Source organism: Bradysia coprophila, chromosome X (genome assembly GCF_014529535.1).
Source record: "Bradysia coprophila strain Holo2 chromosome X, BU_Bcop_v1, whole genome shotgun sequence".
NCBI classification, from domain to species: domain Eukaryota; kingdom Metazoa; phylum Arthropoda; class Insecta; order Diptera; family Sciaridae; genus Bradysia; species Bradysia coprophila.
Window position 1 is genome coordinate 2,651,886 of NC_050737.1, and position 24,322 is coordinate 2,676,207.

Below are 24,322 nucleotides of genomic sequence, written 5' to 3' on the forward strand. Positions count from 1 at the left end.
GAATTTTTGATATTCCATCAGTTTGTGAAAATTCTAATTTCCTAATAAAAACTTGTCTAACTGCAATAAGCTCACTTTTCGATGTACAATTCCATAGTCCAAAATTTCTAATTTTCACCAACTATTCGGAAAATTCAACTGTTAAAAATATTCCTAAAATTTTAAGAAATCGTACAGCTAGATTTAGGCACTACCTACAGAATGAACATATATAATGGTTTTGACAACTTGGTAAATAAATGTTTTAGGAGGACTTCAAAATGAATAGCTGTTGTATTTCATGTATTTGCTAACTGGCAAGATTAATAGAAAACGCTCAAGGAAAAGTTGTTATCTTCGTAGACCTTAAAAACCCTTGCAAATTTGATTTTCTATTTCCTTAAAATCGTTATCTGGCTCTTCGGATAAAAATTGATTTTCGTAATATAATTTGGGACGTCATTGAAACGTGACAAACTTTAAATTTACCATATATGTGGGGTCAAATCTCGGGTCAAAATATTATTTTACTTTTAAGTACAGCACTTTTCATCAAGTTGTTTCCTCCTTGCTATTGATATCGTTCAAGAAGAGAGGTTTCACCATAGAGCGATGATGATATGCGTAGAAACTAAATTCGAAAACTGAACGTCTATAATTAAAACATTTCTCGTTTACTTACAACAATTTTTGTTTTGTTTTTGGTAGTTTTGGACCGAAACTGTATTTACAAATATTTACTTTCTATACCACATCTGAAGTGTATTGATTCGTTTCACCTTTTTCTGCAATTGCAAAATTCCGTACAATAATGCCTCAGCAGTTGGAGGACATCCCGGCACATAGATATCGACAGGTATAATTCGATCGCAGCCTCGCACCACCGAATACGAGTAATGGTAATAACCTCCACCATTGGCGCAACTGCCCATTGAGATGACCCATCGCGGTTCGGGCATTTGATCGTACACTTTTCGCAGAGCCGGTGCCATCTTATTGGTCAATGTTCCCGCAACAATAATAACATCGGCTTGACGAGGTGATGCACGGAAAACGACACCGAAACGATCCATATCGTAACGAGGTGCAGCGATGTGCATCATTTCAACGGCACAACAAGCCAGACCGAATGTCAGTGGCCACAACGAACCTTTTCGTCCCCAATTCAGCAGATCGTCCAATCGTGCCACAGACCATTCGACCAAACTCGGCTGATCTCTGCCGAACGGAGAGTAGGGTTTCCTTGCTATTGGATTGTTCTGATCGACCACGGCCATGGTTTCGGTTGTCTTCGGACGACTGAAGTGTGAAAAAGTGCCACCAAAGCCCTGCAATAACAGCTTCCCATTGCAACTGTTTGCAGCGGTGGTCGCGTTAAGGGTTGACAACGCTGTCCGCAACATTCTGAATATTAAACTGAGAATTAATTATCAACAACATCACTTCGCCAATAATTTCATACATTTCTAATGTGCGACTCTTTCGAATAAATTGCGATTTACTTGAACAATCGAAACGAAAATAAATTTTATGTAACCAACACCAGTGGTGACACTGAGATGGATATTATGATGATGGTAAGTGACAGTACTTGTCAAAAAGAAGATGAGCGGCGATCAAAACATACAGTGGAGTGTCAAGAAATGAACTGACACACACACGGTAAATTCACTTCGATGAATTTTCATTTCTTTTGTGCGGCGATTGCTCACACCTCCCCGTATCGTGGTGACATTTCTCCGCAAGTATTCGTATTGGGAACACGGAACACCATCTTGGCGTATTACAAAAATTTTCAATATATTTTGGTGTTGAGAAGAACAGATACGAAAAATTCTTGATGGTTTCATTAAAAAATCAACAACTTTACGGAAACATTGGCCATTTAGAGTAATATAAAATTGTATAAAGTGTGCAGTGTTTGGAAGTGCAAAAATAAAACTGCGTGTGTGACCGAGCGAGCGAGCGATCTTTACGAGAGGAGTGCAAATTTTTTCATTTTTTGGTTTGTGAATTATTTTTGAGTTTGGGAGTGCTTTTTGGTTTTAAATATTTTTTTTTATTCATTTTTATATTTATATACGATGAGTGTGACTATACATTATTATCCTTCCATTATCGCTAAACTATATGTGCATAAATCGTTGTTGCGAGTACACATTAGTTTAGGCATAGAAATTAACCGGGGACGGTTTTTCCATTTATTATACGTATTCTCAACCTACCTGTAGTGTGTGAAGGAACGACCAAAATGGAGATTGTTTGGCCGTCAAACGTTGAGTAAACTGTCTGGAAAATGACAATATTGTGTCACAACAAAATTAAATTCTTTGCCAGATCGACCGAATCGATTGATCTGTTTTCATTGCCTAACTATAGCACTGATCCAGATGGGTCAGGTGTTTTCGAAAATCATCTCCCTCCCTCTCGTTTCGTTGGAATTGAAACGATTTTAAGAATACACACATTGATAACAGCTGCAAAATATTATTATCATATTTGCGTCTCAAAGTTTCTTCATCTGAATAATTTCGTTCAACCATTTCATTTCAAAGAAAATCAATCACTTTAAAGTACACTAAGTATATGGCTTTTTTGGAGAAAGATTGAGAGAGCGAGCGAGCGAGCGAGCTGCAATGTGAACTTTTCCGAATTTTGATGATCTTTTTATGTGTGTGATTTGAAAATGTTCGTTCATGTTTTGAATAATTGGATAAATGTAAAATATCTTGTCAATTTGAATAAACTCGATAATTGTATACAACTTTGTAGACGAAGAACTGACTGCTTGCTTATACGTTTTCATTTGATGAATAATTGAACATACATGCACTAGAGCTTCCGAAAAGCATATTATCAATCCACATCGCCTAGAAACGCGCCTTTGTGGACTGTGGAGAATATTTGAGATTTTTTATTTTGTTTTTGTTGTTGTTGTTATATTGTTGCTATAATTGCTGTTGATGGGAAAAAATGACGAAAGAAAGATTAGTAAGAAGATTCGAGGCACAGCCAACCCCCCCAAAAAATCGTGACTGATTTTGTTGGTAGAAAACAAAAATATGAAAAATTGATTTTGCTTTTGTTGGAAATAATTGATTGTTTGAAGCAACACTAAAAAAAAAGAACAGACGACAATGACTACCACTGACACCAAACAACGACAAAAAAGAAACGAACACAAAATCCGTTTCGTTCTTCCCTTTTGCCACTAACAAATGAATATTTTCCCCGTATGCACACAGACATCATGTCCGAATATCTGCAAGTGGCTGAAGATGAAGACGACGAACCAATGGAACTACCAACGGAAGATGATGGTACTCTGTTGCTGTCCACACTTCAAGCACAGTATCCGGGCACGTCCGGATTGAAATACAGAAATCCAGAGACGAACGCTATTCGCGGCATTCGGTTGACTGAAGGCCGATTGCATCCACCACCCGGAGAAGACGGATGGGGATCGCAGGTGTATCTGTGCGTCTTTCCGAAAGGTTTGTACGCATTCACGTTCGTAAAGCTTTCGTAAAATTCAGTATTTCAACGACATCGCATCTACTCGAATAGAAAATAAGCGGAAACGAGATGACGCTCTGGAAAACTCAACGGCCAAGACAAAGCGCATCGAAAGTCGTTTACGTTGCACTGACCTGGTTGTTCTTGGTTTGCCGTGGAAGACAACGGAAGAAAGTCTTCGCGAATATTTTGAATCGACCGGAGATGTTATAATGGCACAGATCAAGAAAGACTCGAAAACTGGCCAATCCAAGGGCTTCGGCTTTATTCGGTTCGGTTCGTATGAGGGCCAAATGAAGGCACTGTCCACCCGGCATATGATCGACGGACGTTGGTGTGAAGTGAAAGTGCCCAGTTCGAAGGAGGGAAACATACAACACCTTCCGTCAAAAGTATTCGTCGGACGATGCACAGAAGATATGACTGCCGACGACTTAAAGGAGTATTTTTCCAAGTTTGGTGAAGTCACCGACGTTTTTATTCCGAAGCCATTTCGAGCATTTAGTTTTGTGACGTTCCTCGATCCGGATGTGGCGCAATCACTTTGCGGAGAAGATCACATCGTCAAAGGTACTTGTGATTTGTGTGACGAATGTGGGAACCCAACAACGTAAATTTCTTTTCTTCCGCTCCTTTCAGGTGTGTCCGTCTTTGTGTCGAATGCGGCTCCAAAAACGCAGGATCGATCAGCATACCATAACAACAATGGCCATTCATCCTATCAACGAGGCGGCGGTAGTGTGTTCGCTCATTTGAATGCATAATTTACTAATGTTTGGCCATATCGTCTTTTTGTTAGGAAATCAGCACATGAGCAACCAGGACAATATGATCTATCCGCAACAGAATCGAAACGGTGGCAGTGGTAATGGTGGTGGTGGCGGCTATAACATGCAAAACCAACAGATGCATCCGAGCAGTGTGTGGAGCAATCAAAATCGCAACAATTTGGACATGCCGAATCTGCAAAATCTGGGCATCAATTCACAGGGACAGAATCCACCGAATCAAGGACAGAATATGAACAATGCTCTGGGTATAGAAGGTACAGTAGAGAAACACTCAGGAGTTTGACTAATTGTTTCGGAATGTCGAATACAGGCTTGAACTTGAATCCGTTGCCGCTGAATCCAGCCACATTGAATCCGGCCATTGTCGCAGCTGCATTGAACCAATGGAGTTTGATTGGCAATATGCAAAATCAGAATCAAGATCAGGGAGGAAATCAACCGTGGTCTCGCCAACAGGAGGCGGATCCAATTCTCAGGGCCCGAGTCAGAAGCATTATCTTTAAGCGAAAATTGTTTGAATTGGAAGCATTTTCTCATTGTTCTCTTTTCGATTTTTCTTTTCTATTATTTTTTTCGTACTCTTCTTTTGTGTATAACGTGAACGAGAAAGGGAGGAGTGCTGTCCCTTTTGGAGAAATTGTGCGTTGCGAGAATATTTTTTTTTAATTTAAAGTGAAAATCTCTTAAGGAGAATGTGTTTGAAGCATTAACAAATTTTGTTATATTAAGGTATACATTTAATCTTGGATTGAGAGTATGGTGTATAACTACAGCAAATGAATATTATAGATATTTTAAATGTGAATGGCGCGTTGTTTTAGTTACTAAAATGAGATTTAAGTTTCGATATGGAAAGAATGCCAACGAGACCAAGACCCGACAAAAAATTTTTTTTGAGAAAATATTGGAAAACAATTTCCCAAAACTAGTCCCTGTCTCTGTCAATTTTCAGTTGAAACGTTGGTCTGTATTAATATCGAAACATTTCTTTATGCCAATCATGCCAAGTATTCAAATGTTCGCAGCACATTGCTTATCTGCCTGATTAGCATCATTCAGCTTTTGAGACTCTGCGAGAGCTTTTAGCAAGAAATTGTTATCGTGGGCATTCCACTCACAAACCTTTGCTTTTCCTTAATAAATAAATTACACGAAATAAACAAATTCATCAAGGCAACCGCAAATGGTGTGAGGTGGGCGTTCGAGCTACAGTTAGAGACAGTGGAATTTAATCAAGAATTGGCTTCGGCTGTTTTTCAGCTGATCCACACAAACAATCAAAACTGTTTGTACTTGTTCCAATTCTACTTAAATACGGTTTAAATACGACGTTGGTAGTGGTAAAACCGTATAAAGTCATGTAAACAGTTTTCATTGTTTGTGTGGATCTGCTGAAAAACAGCTGAAGCAAATTCATGCTGAAATTTTACTGCCTCTGACTGTAGTTCATAGGATTAAACAAAATTGTGTAAGCTTGCAAGCAACGAAAGCTTTCAATATAAAACTAATTGGAGACGAATTGGATGAAAAGCCCCTAGGGTGGATCGGAGACAGTAATCGTTGACTATGGCAGATAAAAAATTGGTTCCAAAGAGACCTACTTACGTGTCGATGCATTTTGTGACTGTACGTTTTCACCACCTTTTTCATAAGTCTGACTACACAACTCGTGCAGTTCACGAGTGTTTCAATCAGCATGAATCTGTAACTTTACGAGTATATCAATTGAACAAGTACTTCAATCGGACGAGTCTTTTATAGCCTCCACGCAGGAATGTGACAAAAGCATAAAGATCCACTAACAAAATGAATAATTCCAGTTACAGCGTCCAAAGTTTCCATTCATTTCACAAAAGAAAATTCTGAATTCTGCGACCGTTTAACTTGACTAAGAGAATTCCTTAAAAGCCGGTTCTATGGTATGCCAAAACACGTTCATCTCACACATTGTGAAATATTGGCAATTTATATAATCAAGTCCATGGTACGCACACACAAACATTTCAACATTATATCGGTGTGGTTACTTACGAACGATCGAAAGAGATATATATTCAAATGAAAAAAATTTGTTAAACCATCGATCTTATGCATGTGTTTCGTCTTTTTTTAAATAAATATTTATTTGAAGATTACCAACCTCATAACGAATTATAAGCTTACAGTCGGTGTAATTGTTTTTCGTTTATTGTGAAGAGATAACTGTACTGATAGGATCGTCGCAACAATCGCCTAATACTTTTAATGTTTTGTTTAAATTCAAAATAATGTTCTAACATATGCGGTTGAATATCCTATGATTAACTAGTTTATTGTTTCTTAAACAGTGATAACACGCTGTAATGTTATTATTGAAGTGCCTTGTGAAATTAATCGTGCCAACCGTTTGTATTTTAAAGTGTTTGAGTTGAAAATTGGTGTTACATTTTACTACAATGAAGACATAAAAGGTGGGATCCGATTCAAACGGAATGTGCTCAAATCTTTTGCGGTAGAACAAAACAAAACAGATTTTAAAATGGCTTCATACAAAGAGTTCGAATTTGAATTTGAAATGCTACTGCTGGATTTGGAAAAAGGCACCAAACAAGGTAAGAAAATTGTACTGCAATATTTTCCACTCTCAACTCAACTCAACGAACTTTCCCAACTTTCCCACCATTTCATTTGATTTTTTTTTTTTTTTTGAAGAACAGATCCCATTCGTCTGCTCTAAATTTACAATTACACATTGCCAGTCGCGATGTAATTTTAAAGAATTTTTTTAGGAATCTGATTTACATATTACAAAGACTTGTATTGCGAAAAAACGTATTGTATATGCGAACTGTAGGCAGGTATAGTGCATGCGAGTAGGCACTACAGGCGTTTGTTATTCAGAAAAATAGTTATTTATGCAACTGAGGTCGCACAGCAGGGTACTGTATAGTACTGTACAGAAATTAATCAGTCTGAAAATATATCAAGAAATTTTTCGCATGTCTTTTACGCAACAGAAATGGTTGAACATCGATTCACAAAAGGTAAAGATGGTCAACCATACACAAATATGATTTGAAGCTCATATTGTTTATACCCGGGGCAGGTAATTCGCACCTTCCTTCGGTAAACTCTTTCTGCACATAGAGCACGTTACCACGTTGAAAGTTTATTAAAATTAAAATGTAAAAAGCTGACTTTGTACACCTGTCAACGTTTGTGGATCTCGTTAAAAAGATCAAAAGTCATTTATCACACCTTTACAATAAAAACGAAAAAAAATTGTGCAAATTCAAGTGCTCTGCCAGATACTATATAAGTATAAGTATAACTCGGATGATGCAGGTATTCGATAACTCAGTAAATTAGTTGATAATACATTAGAAACCTATTGCCTGAATAAAGACCTTAGGACCGTTGCAATCTTAACAAATTTTTTTTCAATCTGACGACAGTTTATTCTTCAAATTAAAATTAACTTAAAAAATAATCCTAAAACAAAACGACAAAAAATACCGTCCGTAAAGTGTTGACTCTGAATAATGCTTTTAGAGTCTTTACTGGTTTGCGGCTTATTCAAATGACAAATTTAACTTACAAACAAATTGTATTAATGGTATAAATAAACGTGATGAATAATAATTTCTTCAAACATTTTTTCAATGAGAGTGCTGAGGTCACTTTTGGAATAAAATGAAGTCATCCCGGACTGAACTTGCATAATGATGTGACATTTTATTCACTACATCGTGATGCCAGTCAGTCAAATCAATGGAACGACCATTCGGGTCCGGGTGGTTGAAATAGGACCGCTTTTCTTACCATTTTTTTGTTTGTTTTTCAATAAGGTGTAACCATAACGTTAATTTATCAATAACATTCTTTTAGTCGTGTTTGTCGTGTTTACTTTAATGTGTCATCGTATAAGAAAATCTTGTGTTGGAATGAAATCTATGTTTCGGTACAGACGGATCGGATTTTTCCGAGGAAAATAAGAAGTCAACTATTCAAACGTTTATAATAGAACTTGTTCCACATTCGAACGTTACGATACATACAAATAATTTGTATGTGATGCTGAATACTGTGGATATCTTATGTGGAACAAGTTCCTTTTTTTTGGTTTGTAGACCACAGTCTAACTAAATACCTAAAGCCTTTGACAAATTTTTATATGTCTCTGTATGGTAATACTAACATTATGCATCAGCTCGGAGAGGGTGCATGGGTCTATCTTTGCATCGACACGTAAAAAATGATATGCACCTATGTCCAAATGTAGATTTTGACGAGTTGGTGATTTTGATCCTAAGCTGAATGCGCAAAATATTTATTAAATTGAAAATTTTGAAGTATGATGCTATAATTAGGTTTTGAGTAACTCCCAACCTACCAAAAAAAGTGAAGTATTGGACACAACAGAATCATTAGTCTGATACACGCTTGATTCAAAATGAATATTATGTGTATCCTCAACACATTAAGATGTTTTTTCATACTTGCCTTGATAGTCTAGTATTTAAGTACCAAAATACGTCGAACGTTTACAACTTAGTTTTTAACATACCCACTTTTAAAAGAAATTTTTGGGCATGCTATGGAGGGAGCCTTGATTCTTAGACCTAAATAAAGAAGGCTCCCTCCATATCATGCCGAAGAAATGCTGTTAGCAGCGGATATATTAAAAACTAAGTTGTAAACGTTCGCCGCATTTTCGTCCTTAAATAATAGACTATAACGACATTGTCCTTTGGAGAAATTCTTTTGATGCTTTGTAATGTTCTGGGTTAGCTCCTTAGTTCGTTTGAAAGCGTTCTGATTTCCTAAGTAATAACTGCAATACGAGAATATGTGTGGAGCGGTCTGTTCAACTTATGCTGGATATAGGGGATGTAAACAGAAGTTAGCTAAAAAATTTTGTCAGTGTGATATACAAACCAGATTCTTCGATAATGTTGGTGAATTTGGAAAGAATATCCAGCACCTGGCTGTTTAGATATGTTAACAAAACGGGCTAACCTCCCCACAGTCTCATCCTCTTTGTGGCTTTACAATGAATCGAAATTTTAATTTCGAGTGGAGCGCGCTTACAACAAAAATTTTTCTAATCTTGCCACTACATGTATGGGATATCGTTTGAAATTTAAATAATTACAATAAGAAATGGACAGTCTGTTTCCGTTCCAATAAAATTATTCAGTGTATTTTCGTTTTACATTTCTTTTAATCCGATTCATTTTAATACTGATTGAAACATTGTCCTTTATAATGACTCTATTGTAACCTTTGCACTCAACTGAAATAACCAAAAATATTTTTCAAATTAAATCCCCTTCTATTAAGTTGTGCAATTTCTTATTCAAAAATTTGTACCAATGTTGCCATTTCCGCCATACAAAATCCCTGATTGTGACATAAGCAGTTAATTCCATTACGAAAAATACGCGCGAATATCAAAATTTCTTTCTATCTTTCCGTTCATTCATAATTTTTAGTTAAATTAGTCTAACACAACCTTTTATACAAGTAATAGAAGCAACTATTGTCGCAAGCTTTAATGATTCTTGACCTATTACGCTTTTATTTGGTGAAATGAATTTATAAAAATGCTTTTTTATTACAAGTTGAACCGAATCATTTGCCACAATTAGTGTCTGATTTTATCGAATTTAATCAGATTCAAGAATCTAAATTTTAATTTTCGATTCATTTTAACAAAAACACTTTTAACTTTTCACAATGCAAAATAAATTGGCAAACTTAATCTTTCACTTTCGATCCATTTATGGACCTAATATTGCCGCAGGTATGATTTTGAATAAAATGCAGAATATCAATATTTGTTATTGAAAATTCGACTGTAAAAGTTACATTACGCGTAGTATGTTCCGTGTGCACACGGTACATTTTATAATCGAACAACATTGCCTTTTATGCGAAAAGTGAATTAGATCTATCTATCTGTACACATTGATTTAATTTCAATTAATTGTCTTATACTGTTTTTAATGTTAGAACGGCCAACTCCTACACTCTCTAACTTATTTTTGCTGGTAATGGTCGCATATTCGTGTGTATTTTAGACAGTTAATATCTTAATGCCAATTAAATTTTTAACTAAAAAGAAAAAGTCTCTTCCGCTTTTGATGAGATTGAATAATCGAATGAAACTTGTAATCGAGAGTCGGAGAATGATGCATAAATAAAAACGACATAGTTCCACAATCTGACCATTATTAGAGCAAGGTGTGGTAAATCAACTTTTGTATGCGAATTGGAATTGTGGGAAAATAATCAACATTTCATAAAAATATAATTGATAATAGGTAGAGAGAATTGCATGGTTTTTCGCTTGTGTTATTTGCAGGTACGGGTTAAATAGTAATTGCAAATTAAAAACAAAAAACGTTTTCTGATAATTAGCCGCGGAACACTGTGCCGTTGAGAAGAACAATTATTATGGACATTATAGCTCTCCGTTTACCAAATTCAGAATCGATAAGTTTTTAAACTATCCATATTTAAAAGAACTTAGATCTCATTTGGTCAATAAGGTAAATAGATAATTTTATCATGCCCACTTTCAAGTGAAACAGAAAGCAAGTGTTGGTTTCAACAATAAAGTTTATTCAAGTAAATAATGATCGACGGTGTGTCGATATGATCCAGAGTTCTTACTTATAACTAGGACCATTACCTCCTTTTCAGCTTGGGCTCGAAACAGATCGTTCTGACCTGATCTGAATCTGGAAAAAGGCGATCTGAAACTTTCAGATTCAGACCTAGATCTCTGGCGGCTTGATCTGATCTGATCTGAAATCTGAAAATTGGAAGCAGATTTGATCTGATCTGGAAACCGAAAATTTGAATCTGGAAATTTTCGGATCAATCTGAAACCTGAAAATCAGTATTACTAAACAAATGCTAATTTATTAGAAATTCTTGAACTGCTGGGCTCCGCGAGTGCAGGGGAACTAAAAAAAACAAAAATATTAGCAAAATAGTAGCAAGTTTTGGAATTTCAAATTTTATTCTTGGGACTTCAGATCGCTTCAGATCATTCAGATTGGATCAGATCAGATCAGATAGAAGTCTTCAGATTTCAGATCAGAATCAGATCAAAATTTTCAGATCAGATTCTGATCGGGTAAATTTCAGATCAATCTGAAAAAAATTCAGATTGATCTGATCTGTTCCGAGCCCTACTTTTCACTGATAAGAAAATTTCGTCAACATACGTCTGCGTATGTATGAAATGACTGGCATACAGCTTCATTTGTGCCTTACTTCGGAATGTATATGTCAACGTCTGACACGTATATCGTACATGTTCGACGCATAAACATACGAGTGACACGAATAGTGCTTATACATCGGACATGTACGATATACAAATCAGACGTTGGAATATGCATATCCTAAGTAAGGCAGAAATGATACTTTCTGCCAGCCATTTCATTCACACTGAACGTATGTTGACGATTTTTTTTTATCAGTGTTCCTATTGGCAAAAAGAACAATTGCCCTCGCATCCATTGAAGAAAATGGCACTCAATTGCAAGATAAATAAATTTACCAACGGCACTATTATATAAAACTGGCGCCCGACTGAATTGTTAAAAATCTCACCTGTTGCAGGTAACATGTCATCTGACACAGCTGTATTTTTCTAGGTTTCCTGGAGAAAAATTTGCCTGCAACACAGGTGAGATTCTCAACTCTCTTCTGCAAATGACATTCAAAAATATATTCCCACCGGCAACTGCAAACTGCAATTGCTGAAACTTCTGAAACACTCAGCAATTACAAAAATCTAAAATCGACTAAGAAAACAACGTATAGAGCTTGGTCATGACCAATATATTTTTCATGCCTCGGGGCCGAAAATGAGGGCAATTTTTCGAATTTTCTCGGGTTTCCGGCCCTCTGCATGAAAACTCACATGTGCACCTGTTTGGGACGGTTGATTTAAGGCACTTTCGCTTGTAGACCTCACTTCGTTCGGCCTACAATCCGCGAAATTGCCTAAAATCAATCGTCCAAAACAGGTACACAAATGACTATTTCATACGTAGGACCCTCCGTCGGATATGAAAAATGATGTTCGTACCTCGGACTAAAAAGCTTTTTTAGCGTATTCGATTCTGGCTCGTTCTGGAAACTGCTCACACGCTAACAAAGACTTTTAGTCGACTTGTAGTTGGTACAAAATGTACTATTGTGTGATTCAATTTGAATGTTTACAAAGCTAAGAGACAAACAGTCTCTCTAACTGTTCCAAATTTCTGTGAAAATTTAGAACAGCGCTTTCAAAACAATTGCAGATATATCCCATGGAGCTATCAATCTACAAAGCATTTCGATGTTAATCTTCTGGCAACGTACGGCCATATATACTGGTATGAGGTTATTTTGTATCATAACACCAATAAAAGTTTGTTTTGCTCTTTCTCTCGGAATCAACTAACGTTTTACTTTGATAAATATACAATAAATTATAAATAAATAAATTCATTTACAAACATTAATCACTCAATGAAATCCTTCAATTAATTGAGCAACTTCTTCATCAGATAAACTGAAAATCGTAATGTAAATACCAAAAAAAACAATAAGTAAAAGTTCAAAAGTAATGACTTTCGTCTGAACTGCAATGAAATGCAGTAATAGTTGAGCTACAACATCGGAAACAAATAATAATAAACTTTTCTTTATTACAACTTATTTATTGCATTAAACATGATGTGATAGTATTTTATATTGCTCGGGTGTATCATATGCATGTTACAGTGTTACACACCTAATGAGTGTTATTAACTCCACGATGAGAATTTACCATCACAGGATGGAAGACGCCATAACGACTCTCTGCTGAAAACTGGAAAATTGGGGTAGGAAGGAAATTTGATCTAGGTTTCTGCTTTCCAGTCTAATCTAATCTACACATCGTATTTTTACCAGGTAGAATGCACACTTTTGATACTAGTGGCTCTTACTGGTTATTTTGGCCATATGAAAACGATTTAGAGTTTGTTGATAAAATCTGTTTCCTCTGTTTGTTAAGTAGATACGAGGCACGAGGGCACTCCAAAAGTTACTGAAGTTAGGATATTCTTAAAATTTACCATTTTTTAAGTAAAATGGCTATTATAAGTTTGACAAAAGAACCTTAGTCTCTGGAAGAGAATTTTTGTAAAAAACGATGTCATCATATTTCTTCAAACACATATATCGCGTTGAAATTGCTGTATGTTTCGGACCGTATTTCGTATATTTTACTTTACTTTTTCAATATTTTAGTAATTTTAGTAATTGTATTCAAAGTTAGGTCCATTTCAATGACAATGACAATGACAATGACAATTATTCAAGCACACTCACACCATTCATACAGCCTCGTTCTATGACAAAATGGAAAACTCTGCTTTTGGAGACTTTGGCCCCACAGAGATCCACCCCATCAGCAACTTTTTTTTTACCTCTACGAAATTTTTTGTCAACTACTCTCTCAGCTATCAAATGACTGAAAAATGATTTATACAATATTCAAGATGAGCTCTAAAATCCATTTTATCTAGTGATCGTCGCCGTAATAGGTGGTCTTACAGGTATTTTACAGGTTTCCCTGATATATGTACGAAGATATTTTTTGGTGTAAACTTTAGGTGTAATAAAATTCTAATCTAAGAAGTTCTGCCCTACGAAAAAGAGTCTCATTACATATGATATGCAAAAACAACTTATTTAGTGGCGCCGCCGTTGAGGTTATGTTTTACGTGAATATTTATTTTCTATTTTTTTCCTGAAATAGTTGAGTGATTCAATTGCAAGCTCTTATATACCACTTGTATACACTGTTCTATCAATCTAAGTTCAATATTTGTCATTGATAATGTCAAACATCGGTAAAATCAGGCCCGGACTGGCCATATATGGCAACTAGGCAAAGCACAAGTGCGCTTTTTGGATTTTGCGCCTTTTCAAAAAAAAAATGTACTATTGTATCGCCTGTCTAGATTATCATATTATGAATTGTAAAAGGCGCTAATTGTAATTTTTATATTTTTTCGTTCAAAAACGCGAAAATTTTCGCCTTCGGCGCTAATGAAAATAGTTCTTAAACCTTCAACGGAATACAGTTTCACCTTCGATTTCAGGCGCAATAAATGAGTTTTCTTTAGGTGCTTGCGTCGTAGGGGCTAATTTAAGCGTGTAAATACTTCGTCTACTTGATTTTGAACAAGCCTAATTTTTGACAGAACGTGTAGTTGCACAAAAATTAGCTGCGGTTGCACACGATAGAGGTTGCACACAAGTTCTGACAATAGTTTCGGCAACTGAAGTGATCTGAAGTTAAGCTTGTAATCAATTTCTTTTGATTCTCCTAGTTCAATTATACGATCTGCGAGTTGTTGAACGTTAGTAATTTATAGTTACTCAAGCTATCTTTGTTGGAAATAAAAATTTCGATGTGATTACAATTTCAATCTAACGAACCTCAGGAATTTTATCAATCAACCATTTTTTGATAGAGGTAATTACTCTATTACTTTTGGTAAAAAAATATATTTTTAATATAATTATATAATCTTCCAGATGAAAAGACCAATATTACTACTACTAAAAATAATAAGAAGTTCATTCTTCAGTACAAACTCTTTACTTCGCTTAGAGTCTTCTCTGATCATTATGATAAAATTTGGTTCCAAAAATTTTGAACTGTTAATTTCAACAAGAAGTAGGACTTTTTGGATGGGTCAGATTCTTTGACTGACTGTCTGAATTTCGATTTTGGTTACCTTAATTGAAAATGAAACCCATTGAACAGAACAATCCGTTTTTATTCCATACAAAGAAACACCAAGAAATCATTTCGAGAATTTTTTTAGGAATAATTAGGAACTCAGATGTTTTCCTCGTCGAATAACAAAGTTGGAAATATGTTGAGAATTACTCAAGGTATCAAGTGACGAGGCAAATTTTCTGTCGGGAATAACTCCGAGTCACAAGTCCGTCATAGCCCATCTTCGAACTTCACATCGGAAATTTAAATCTCCATCGTGTTATCAAAGAATTGCTAAATTCTGACAAACATTTTCTTGCATTTAAGGTTTTTGATCATACATGCATGTATTAGGGAACGTCAGATTTATCGAACAGGAACGCAATGTCCAACGAAACGGAAACACAAACTATCTTTCCTTGCAACAGACGCTTCGCTCCAAGGAATAGTGAACAATTTGTGACCAACATTTTCCCTGACTCACAGTCAAGGAAATAATCTTACGACGTTAATAAGTTAGAAACTTTGGGATTTTAAACGAAAAATTCCATTTGGTCGATTTTCACATGATTGTGATTTACCTATGCCTAAAAAACAGTCAAAAAAGATCGCCAAAGTCAAATCGCAAAAAAAAATTCTTCAGAATTTACTTCAGACTTTGGCGTTTCATCACACTTTGGCGATTTTTCTTGGCGTTGTTTTTTGTTAACTTGTTAAATCACAAGAAAAATCGGCAATGCGTGAAGAAACGCCAAGAAAAATAGACAAATTGTGAAGAAACGCCAAAAAACGTGAGGAACGACCAATTTTCCATTCTTGGCGTTTCTTCGTCGATTCTTCTTGGTGTTTCTTCACACTTTTAGTTTTTTCTGGTGATTTAGCAAATCAACAAAAGATAATAAAATTGCTAGGATCTTACGAAGCGCCTTTATGTTACATTTTGTAAAATGATAAAATTACTGTGATCTCACGATGTCAGGGCTTATTATTGGGAATTTTTTAAGAATTTTTTAAGACTTTTTAAGAATTTTAAGAATTTTAAGAATTTTTTAAGAATTTTAAAGAATTTTGAGAATTTTGAGAATTTTTAGAATTTTTAGAATTTTGAGAACTGAAATTCCCAATAATAAGCCCTGTACGATGTGCATAGAAGGATAAAATTGCTAGGATCGCACTAAACGCTTACGTTTTGTAAATGAATAAAATATGCTAAAGTGAGAAGAAACGTGAAGATAAAAAAAATGATTTTGGTATTTTTTCACACCTCGACGATTTTTTCTGCGTTTGGTGATTCCTCTTGTCGATTGACCATTTTTTATTTATTTATTTGTCAAAATCGTCAAAGTGTGAAGAAACGCTAGAAAGACAAATTTTCCATTCGTAGCTTTTTTCACATTTCTTAGCGTTTATTCTCTTTTCTGGCGTTTCCTTACACTTTGTCGATTTTTCTTGGCAATTTCTTTTTTTTGTGATTTGATATTGGCGATTCTTCACAGGAATACTAAAAAATTTTCTAATAATTTAATTGTACTCCAAAGCAAGTTTTCAATAAAATTTCAGCTTTGAACGGTTCATTAAAAAAAAAATCGCTCGCTCTGCTCGCCTAGTATACAATTTAGTACTTTCAACAATTTCAACTGTAGCATAACAAACTGTATCCGAAATAATATATAGTATTTGTGCAAGTAACAGCTGAAAGGAAGCATATGCTTACATTCTTTCTAAATAATAAGTTTTCGTTTCTTGCCGTTTCTTGCGCCTTTTGGCTCATCGCACAAGTGCGCCTTTTGGGAGCCAGTCCGGCCCTGGGTAAAATCGACTTGTAAGTCCTTAAAGACGCAAAAATGCAGTGTATATATTTGGAGGGTCCTACTTGGGAGTCCCTAAAAGATTTGTAGGTTCCGTTGAAGCGAACTATATTCAAAAGTTATCTAGTTTACAAATATAATAATTTCAAATGACTTGCTGCATCAGAAATACCCAATTCCAGAAACTTTCGCAATGCCCCTCGTATCAGCTGTACAACGCATAAAACCCTGAGAGAGGTGAATTTGTGAGAGAATTTCATACATTTTCTCTCACAAACTCGCCTCTCTAAAGTTTTTTTTTTGCTGTGTACGGTAGTAACAGACTCGTCATAAATTACATATCACAAAAATATTCCTCTTCTGAGACTCCCGTCCCCCTATTGTTTTACAATTTCAAAACACCTCTACCGGTCTGTTACAGCACCCATTGATCAATGAAATTGTCTCTAAATCAGAAACATTTTACGTTTTGTACCCTAAACCTTGCACGTAGCTTCTGAACGACCTCAATGTTGAATAGTTAAATACCAAGCAAGTAGGTGGAAGTTACAGTTTTTTTAACCCCATCGTTAGACCCGTATCCGATTTGGGGCCGTTCATAAATTACGTAACGCAAAAATCAACATTTTTCAGACCCCCCCCCCGGGTCTGTAACGCTAAAAGGGTCAAGTTTGACCCAATTTTGTTAGAACCGTAACGCTTGCATCATACCCCCCCCCTCCCCCCTCTAGCGTTACGTAATTTATGAACGGCCCCTTTACCATTCACTGACCTTAAAGAATTCAAATCTTTTCCGATTTCGAACCACTTGAATTCATTTGGAACGAGGAGATGAAAATTTCGCATTATGGTCCCATCATGACATGATGATCATGTAAGAAGAGGGTGGTCAACTTAGACATGTTTTACAGTATTTCAATTTACTGTTAGTTTATCGTTTTTTATTAGCTTGTCTAAGGATTAATTCCCCTTGAACCCATCGATTAAACATACAGAGAAACTTTTTTATGTTAAAAATCAACTTCAATTCTCCGAGTCATTCATAGTTAATTCACATCAATTTGTTGGTTTTTTTTCACCTATGTCGCCTTTGCCATATGGCATTGTCATTACGTAAAAGTTGAAACATAATAACTTATTAATGAATGGCAAACTTACACAAGTAAAAGTGTGAAAGAGAAAAACTCCAGCTAGAAAACTATTGATTCTGGAATACCCGTGCGACTTATATGGTCGAATGAATTGAGTTCCCCAAATCATACAAAGTTTTTAAATTTTTTAGGGATTACTTGCTAAATATTTACACTTTTCAACTTCAACCGTTTTTATACTCAATTTGTTTGCCGTTGGTAAATTATATACACTAATTTTAAATGAAAATTCTTCACCTTAAATCTTACGACTCGTGTAGTATGCATGCATGTATTAATATAAGTCCTCATTTTATCTGCCTCAATCCGAGATAATATTTCATAGTTCTTAAAGGATAAATCAACGCACTTTAAGCAAAAGTGGTACTCTGAAAAGGTACTGAAACTTGACAGTGCTCCATACAAAACTTTACACTCTAAAAAGAGTGGGGATAAAATTTCATACAAAATAGTACTCTATTTGGCAGCTATCATTAATAGCACTTTTGCTTGAAGTGCGTTGGATAAATAGAAATACAGTTAATGTCAACGAAATATTTTGTTTAGATTTTCTTCAGGTGTTCCACTCATCCAAACACACAACTTTATATATATATATATCTATTTTATCACATAAGCGAAAACGAGACAACAACTCAGGTCTATGAAGTGTAATTTTCTAATTAAACTTATAGTTAAGTAATTTTGACAGCCGACCATCGCGCGTATGTGATAATAGTACTTTATTTCATATGGAGTAGGATCCTCGAGCGACAGCGAGAATCCTACTCCATATGAAATACAATGCTTTATTGCATAAGCGAAAACGAGACAACAACATATGACTGTTTTGACAGCAACCTATTAATGTATGAATTAGCGCTCTAGATAAGTAATTTTTCGGGGAATCACACCGCGAATGCAATAAACTATTTTATTAAATAAGCGAAAACGAGACAACAACATAGAACTGAAGTGTAATTTTCGAATTATTCTTCTAGTTAAGTAATTTTGACATTCGAACATAGCGCGTATGAGTGGAAAACTGTATAAGTACGCATTGCCGGTGTGTGATTGTATGAGTGAACCGGGTGGGTAAAACGTATGAGTCTAAAAACTGTTGCCGTTAATCAAAAGATAATTTTAGAATATTTATCTCTTGAAAATGAAAGTCATCAAATTTGAGACAGTTAATTATGGTTGAATAAATTAAATGAATAAAACGAACGTTAAAGTGTTAAAATGAATTATAGAATCCGAATTAATCCATGTCACAGCAAAATGTTTATCTTCGATTTTGTTGTTGTTGAATCTGTGACATATTTGAAAATAAAATAATTTTTTAAAATTTTCAAGATTTTCTTTCAAAAAGCTATGCCAGATAAACTTTCTCTTTGTAAATTCACTTAACAATACACATTATTTCATCATTTAAAGACTACTTTTCAAATAAATCCAATGTTCAATTCAGTGGACAGGTGATAATATTTATCGCTTAGATAAATAAATTAAACACAAAAGCTTACGCATGGATTATGTTATTTTTCCGTTTCTTTTGAAAAAAAACATCAGATTTTCATCATAAGCTGGTTTTAATAAAACGGAAGTATAAAATGCAAAAATATACGACATGAAATGGAAATTATAATATTTGTTTGTAAGTTTTCCATTTCTGCAAAAATCCCATTCCGACTCTTGCTTTGACTTATTGCTTCATTACCATGATATTTCGTGCACAATTTCTTTGTATTTTGAGGCAAACCATTTTTTTATCGTTGAATTATCAATTGATCAAATTTAAACGAACTTGATAACGGAATATAGACTAGGAATGAAAGAACGGCTAGGGAATCAATGGCACCGAAGAATGGTATATATTCTAACCAATTTCCACCAACTGATGAATTGTGGTTACGCAGGTATAGATGAACTTTTCCCTTATCATAGATCTTGTCAGCATAAACTATCCCCATTTCGCAAGTGGTGACTTATTTTCATAGCGAAATATACGCTTCAACATATTTATACAACTGGGGAAACTACCTAAATTTTCTGTACATTTTCTTCAGTCTTAACAGCTGCGTTTTGCTTTTAGACCAATTCCACATGTTCGACATAAATTTATTTGTGTGTGTTTAGATTTTGAAGTAACAGATTTTTACTTAGAACCCATATTTACCTAAATTTAATATTATTGTGATCAAATCTTATAAATTCGATAGTATTTGCGGCCTATTTTTGGTAATTTAATTCCTAAAAGTTCTTCGAAATTTTTGAAAAAAATATTTGAGAATTTGAAAGAATTTTACGGATTACCAAAAATAGGCCATGTCTGTAATTGGAGGAAGAAATCTACCAAGGATGGTTATAAAACGACCATTTTGCTACAAAAGAAAAGAGCTCATCGCCACAATTTCAATGGAAAATTCGTCTTCACACTCGTTTTTAATGATTTCTCTGTGAGAAATGAATCAGTTGATTGTTTTCATGGTAACCGTTAAAAAAACTGTACCGGAAATTATACATTAATTGTTTGAATCTCAATGTGTACAGCACACACTGTCATACAAGTATGCTTTTTTTCATGATTCATTGGTCGATATTCCTTTATGTCATATGTTGTGACATGCGCATTTTCATTCGATACAGAACCGGGGGATGCAATTTTTTGGAAATCGTATAATTAGTATTTACGCTACGAGTGCTGTAAAGAGTCAATTATTATGTGCCACATATGACTTATGTCGTTGGTGACATAATTGACTTAATTTAATTTGAGTCAACTGTGAGTCAATCCTCATTTTTTATAGGGATGCGTAGATGCATACACAGAAGAGGTACGGAAAATGCCCTACAATTGTTCAACTGTAAGGACATACACTTACTAAACAGTAATTGACAATGACTCCTTGTGCGAATTAGTTGTTTGTACATGTGATGACCACACGAGCAATGTCGTACTGTCGTACACAAAGAAACACTTACAGAATAGACTGTAATATTTCGGAGTGCCCGAGTGGATGGTCCGATAAAGCGAAGGTTTTCGGTTTATTCCTTGGATTAGCACCAGCAAAGGCGTCATAGAGTGGGAGTTGCCATTCAATGATTCCATCAAAGAGCGTAACGATATTAACAATTTTGAATGCATGATAAATATTCATCATAGTCGTTTCTGTCGTTTCGAATTAATTTATCTTCCATACAAAGTCTGTTTTAATAATCGAGAGTGTTCGTGTTCCAGTCCAATTAAAAATATGAACTATTCACAATAACGAACTCAATGGTTATATTTACGTGAAAAATTCATTGTGAAACCCCCGGTGCGTAGACTACTAATTCGTTCATCATCAAACATTATAAGACCGTTTTATAAATGAAGAAAAACAGTTGCACTGCCGAAACAAAATCGATATTTTGAGCATGCAAACCTCCCCTATTAAATTGTTGTGTGCCAAACAAACACAGAAGCAAAATATCACGTATATAGCGCATATTACAACAAACGAAAACAATATGCATTTTCGATTGCGTATAAATTTAAAACTCAGACAGTGAGTCAGTTTGAATAAAACTCTTCGACGCGAAGTGGTTTTTTTAAAAATAAAAATGTAATATTTTCTGAGTGAGCACCTAAGTTTTGTTGTTTATTTTCTGTAAATTTACAAATTATTGCCGTCAATCTTTTCGCAGTATTACAATCAATGTGGTCGTTTTTTGTGTGATCCATTATAGCATAAACGAAGTGTCGATTGAGAATGGCAAGAGGTCAAGGTCGATTGATTTTGCAAAATCAAGAGATGGACTCTACACCGTCGTACCTGCTTAAGACTGTCTGATAATAACACTAAAATCACGCAAGAGTCGGTCGGATAACACTTTCCCAGTGACACTCGATTGGTGACGAAATGTCTTTCACACAACTATACCCAGTTTGTCTTGAATGACAAAAGTTAAAAAAAATCATTGTTTTTGGTTGTTCTAAAACGCTACTCAACTTCAACACATGAATAACTTATACAACTAACTCGGAATACATAATATGAGTAATATAATATTTCACGTATTAACTCTATGTTGCAATAATTTGTATGCTGAAAAAGTGTTAAAAGATCTGTGTATAGCATTCACAATATGGTGCAACCAACACTGGAATTATTGATTTTTTTTTCGCTTATAAAGTTGACGTTGCCCGAAGTGTTTATATGGATATATCATTCAAATCGTCAGTCTGTTTCGGTCATTTTTCGAGAATTCAAAAATTGTGTGTGCTCGGTACATTGAATACACACATAATTTTTATGTGCATGAGTTGTCTGGGTGTGATTTTCCGTTTCCTGTTCAAGAGAATTTTCTTTTAAAAAAAAGTTAGAAAGTTATAAACGCATTAGCCACTTTAATGGTTGACTATCGAGTGTAGTGTTAAATTCGATAGAAAACAAAGTTTTTAACAATTGCTGAGAAGAGTGACCTTGGAGTATGGACCAATTTTCAATTGTGAATGTTGTGACGATAAATTTTATCCATTCGGCTTCGTTTGGTAAAAACGTACAACGTGAGCAAAAACGTGTACGATTTCCGACACGTTAGTTTTCGGTAGTCTGCCGGCAAAATGATAATAAGGGAAGAGCCAAATTAGCAAAAGTGTCTCGTCTCTGAGCCCAGCACATAAAGAAACTCAAATACCGTCACTGCGTACATTAAATGGCTAAGAAATCAAAATCTGTTCCATCCAGAAACTACAACAGCTGTGCTGTAATCATATCATACTTCTGTTGTTGAAGGTTATTCCATTATCACAAGCCGAACATAGAAACGATAAATTATTATTCTCAAATTCTATACTGCATTCACCGGGTTCATTTCAGCGAGCCTCCCCTAATCATGCAAACCAGTATTGTCGCATGACTTAATGTGAGCTTCCTTCATATTTAAACAACCGGTTTGAAAATAAGCTGAATTGCACAATACATTAAGTGAATAATCGTTTCCACAAAGAGGGCTGTAAGTAGATAGCGCGGGAGTATTTTTATATTTAATCTCGTTTGGGTGGTGAGGCTAATTGTCAATGTGAATTTGTGAAGTTTATTTTGAAAGCATCGATCTTACAAGACGAAACAGAGAAAGAAGATTGATTTTATTTCAACAAAAAAAAAAATGTCGAAACCTTAGCAGTAAGCTTCTGGCTCGGTCAGAGCGCTGTGATGATAAAGAGAGTTTTCCTATCAATGGCAATGCAGTAGCGAATAAACTTCATTCTTAATTAACTTTTTTCAATAGTAAACTATTACTTCATCACTTAATTTTCGGTGTATTGAAAGTCATAATCATTCCCTTTTAAAAAGTCATTATAATCACCACACAATCAAAATTTATATACAACAAACGTTTCAAGCGTATTGATATTCAGTTACGATACAACTCAATCTTTCTGTTTGTCTGCACATGAGTTTAGTTTCGCGCATTTATTCGATCGTTGTAAATATTGTTGTGTGTCTGTCGTGCCGCATATATTAGAGCCGTGATAAGGTGAAAGCTTGTCACTAGATCTTTTAAACAAATAAGCAGAATTACGAAAATTCAAATCTCGGGTTAACATCTTCCTAGTTAGAGAGATGAACCGTTTAATTAGGAGGAGGGGAGATACATTTTTAGTTACATTTTACAAATACCCGCTCCTTGTACTCTTAATAAGCAAATTAGGTTTTTAATTAATAAATCGACGACCAGCACAGTGTTCAATATGCTTTAATCTTACTGCCAAAAACAATGGGCCTTATCACCTTTTGCACGGTGTAACATTGAGCATCTAGTTCGACTCTGCCATTAGCAAAATTTTAATTATTTGTTCAGTTTTAAACGAGTGATTAAAGTGTCAATTAGATAAGCCACATGTGATCTATCGACGTCTTTTCAAAATACTAATTTAAAACAAATTTTTCTTCCATTGTGATTACCGAATACTGTACAGAGGAGAGTTTTGCATTTTAAAATTAAGCATCTGAATGAATTCATATATAAACTGAAAATTATTCTTAACAGTCGATACAGAGCTCTACACAGAACTTACTTTACAAACACATTGTGCTTACATTACATCTACAATTCTTTCACTGCCTCCTTACAAACGACCTTAGCACAGTTCAATACTCTGAAAGAGATATTAACAATCATCCTATAGTACTGTATACGTGTATTTACACAGTACACCTTGGTTTAAGTAATTATACGTCTATATGTTTCTTATTTCAAAAGTAGATACAAAAAAGAGTTAAGTCGGTATACCTATAAATAATTAATGTAAATTCATTGCAAAGACAAAATGACGCGAGCAAAAAA

General features: G+C 34.9%; 3 protein-coding genes across 6 annotated transcripts in view; 2 read left to right on the forward strand and 1 right to left on the reverse strand.

Annotated features, from left to right (window-relative positions):
- Positions 1-619: 619 nt before the first annotated feature.
- Positions 620-7,924, reverse strand: LOC119083155 (NADH-quinone oxidoreductase subunit B 2-like). The gene is made up of 2 exons (XM_037192803.1): positions 7,919-7,924; positions 620-1,383 (listed from the first exon to the last, which is right to left on the reverse strand). Exon 2 carries the CDS (start codon positions 1,380-1,382, stop codon positions 717-719), a length of 666 nt encoding a protein of 221 aa, XP_037048698.1. The 5' UTR covers position 1,383; positions 7,919-7,924; the 3' UTR covers positions 620-716.
- Positions 1,693-5,092, forward strand: LOC119083102 (TAR DNA-binding protein 43-like). Of its 4 annotated transcripts, none has more exons than XM_037192754.1 (6): positions 1,693-1,869; positions 3,225-3,473; positions 3,547-4,065; positions 4,135-4,230; positions 4,295-4,531; positions 4,597-5,091. In XM_037192754.1, exons 2-6 carry the CDS (start codon positions 3,230-3,232, stop codon positions 4,950-4,952), a joined length of 1,452 nt encoding a protein of 483 aa, XP_037048649.1. In that variant the 5' UTR covers positions 1,693-1,869; positions 3,225-3,229; the 3' UTR covers positions 4,953-5,091. The 4 variants fall into 4 exon arrangements, with proteins under 4 accessions (XP_037048649.1, XP_037048628.1, XP_037048636.1 ...); XM_037192733.1 differs by having other exon boundaries at positions 1,702-1,984; positions 4,135-4,233; positions 4,597-5,092; XM_037192741.1 differs by having other exon boundaries at positions 1,706-1,869; positions 4,135-4,233.
- Positions 6,325-24,322, forward strand: part of LOC119083084 (cerebellar degeneration-related protein 2-like) — a 57,435-nt gene continuing 39,437 nt past the window's right edge. Inside the window, exon 1 of the mRNA XM_037192715.1 lies at positions 6,325-6,877. Coding sequence (XP_037048610.1) covers positions 6,805-6,877 — 73 coding nt within the window. The 5' untranslated portion in view covers positions 6,325-6,804. The remainder of the gene's footprint in view (positions 6,878-24,322) is intronic.

What these genes read in the sequence shown, in the direction of transcription:
- LOC119083155 (XM_037192803.1), bottom strand. Translation starts at nt 1,382, where the DNA reads ATGTTGCGGACAGCGTTGTCAACCCTTAACGCGACCACCGCTGCAAAC.
- LOC119083102 (XM_037192733.1), top strand. Translation starts at nt 3,230, where the DNA reads ATGTCCGAATATCTGCAAGTGGCTGAAGATGAAGACGACGAACCAATG. An exon ending in TCTGTGCGTCTTTCCGAAAG is followed by an intron (nt 3,474 to 3,546) that starts GTTTGTACGCAT and finishes CTACTCGAATAG; the next exon opens with AAAATAAGCGGAAACGAGAT. An exon ending in CTATCAACGAGGCGGCGGTA is followed by an intron (nt 4,234 to 4,294) that starts GTGTGTTCGCTC and finishes TCTTTTTGTTAG; the next exon opens with GAAATCAGCACATGAGCAAC.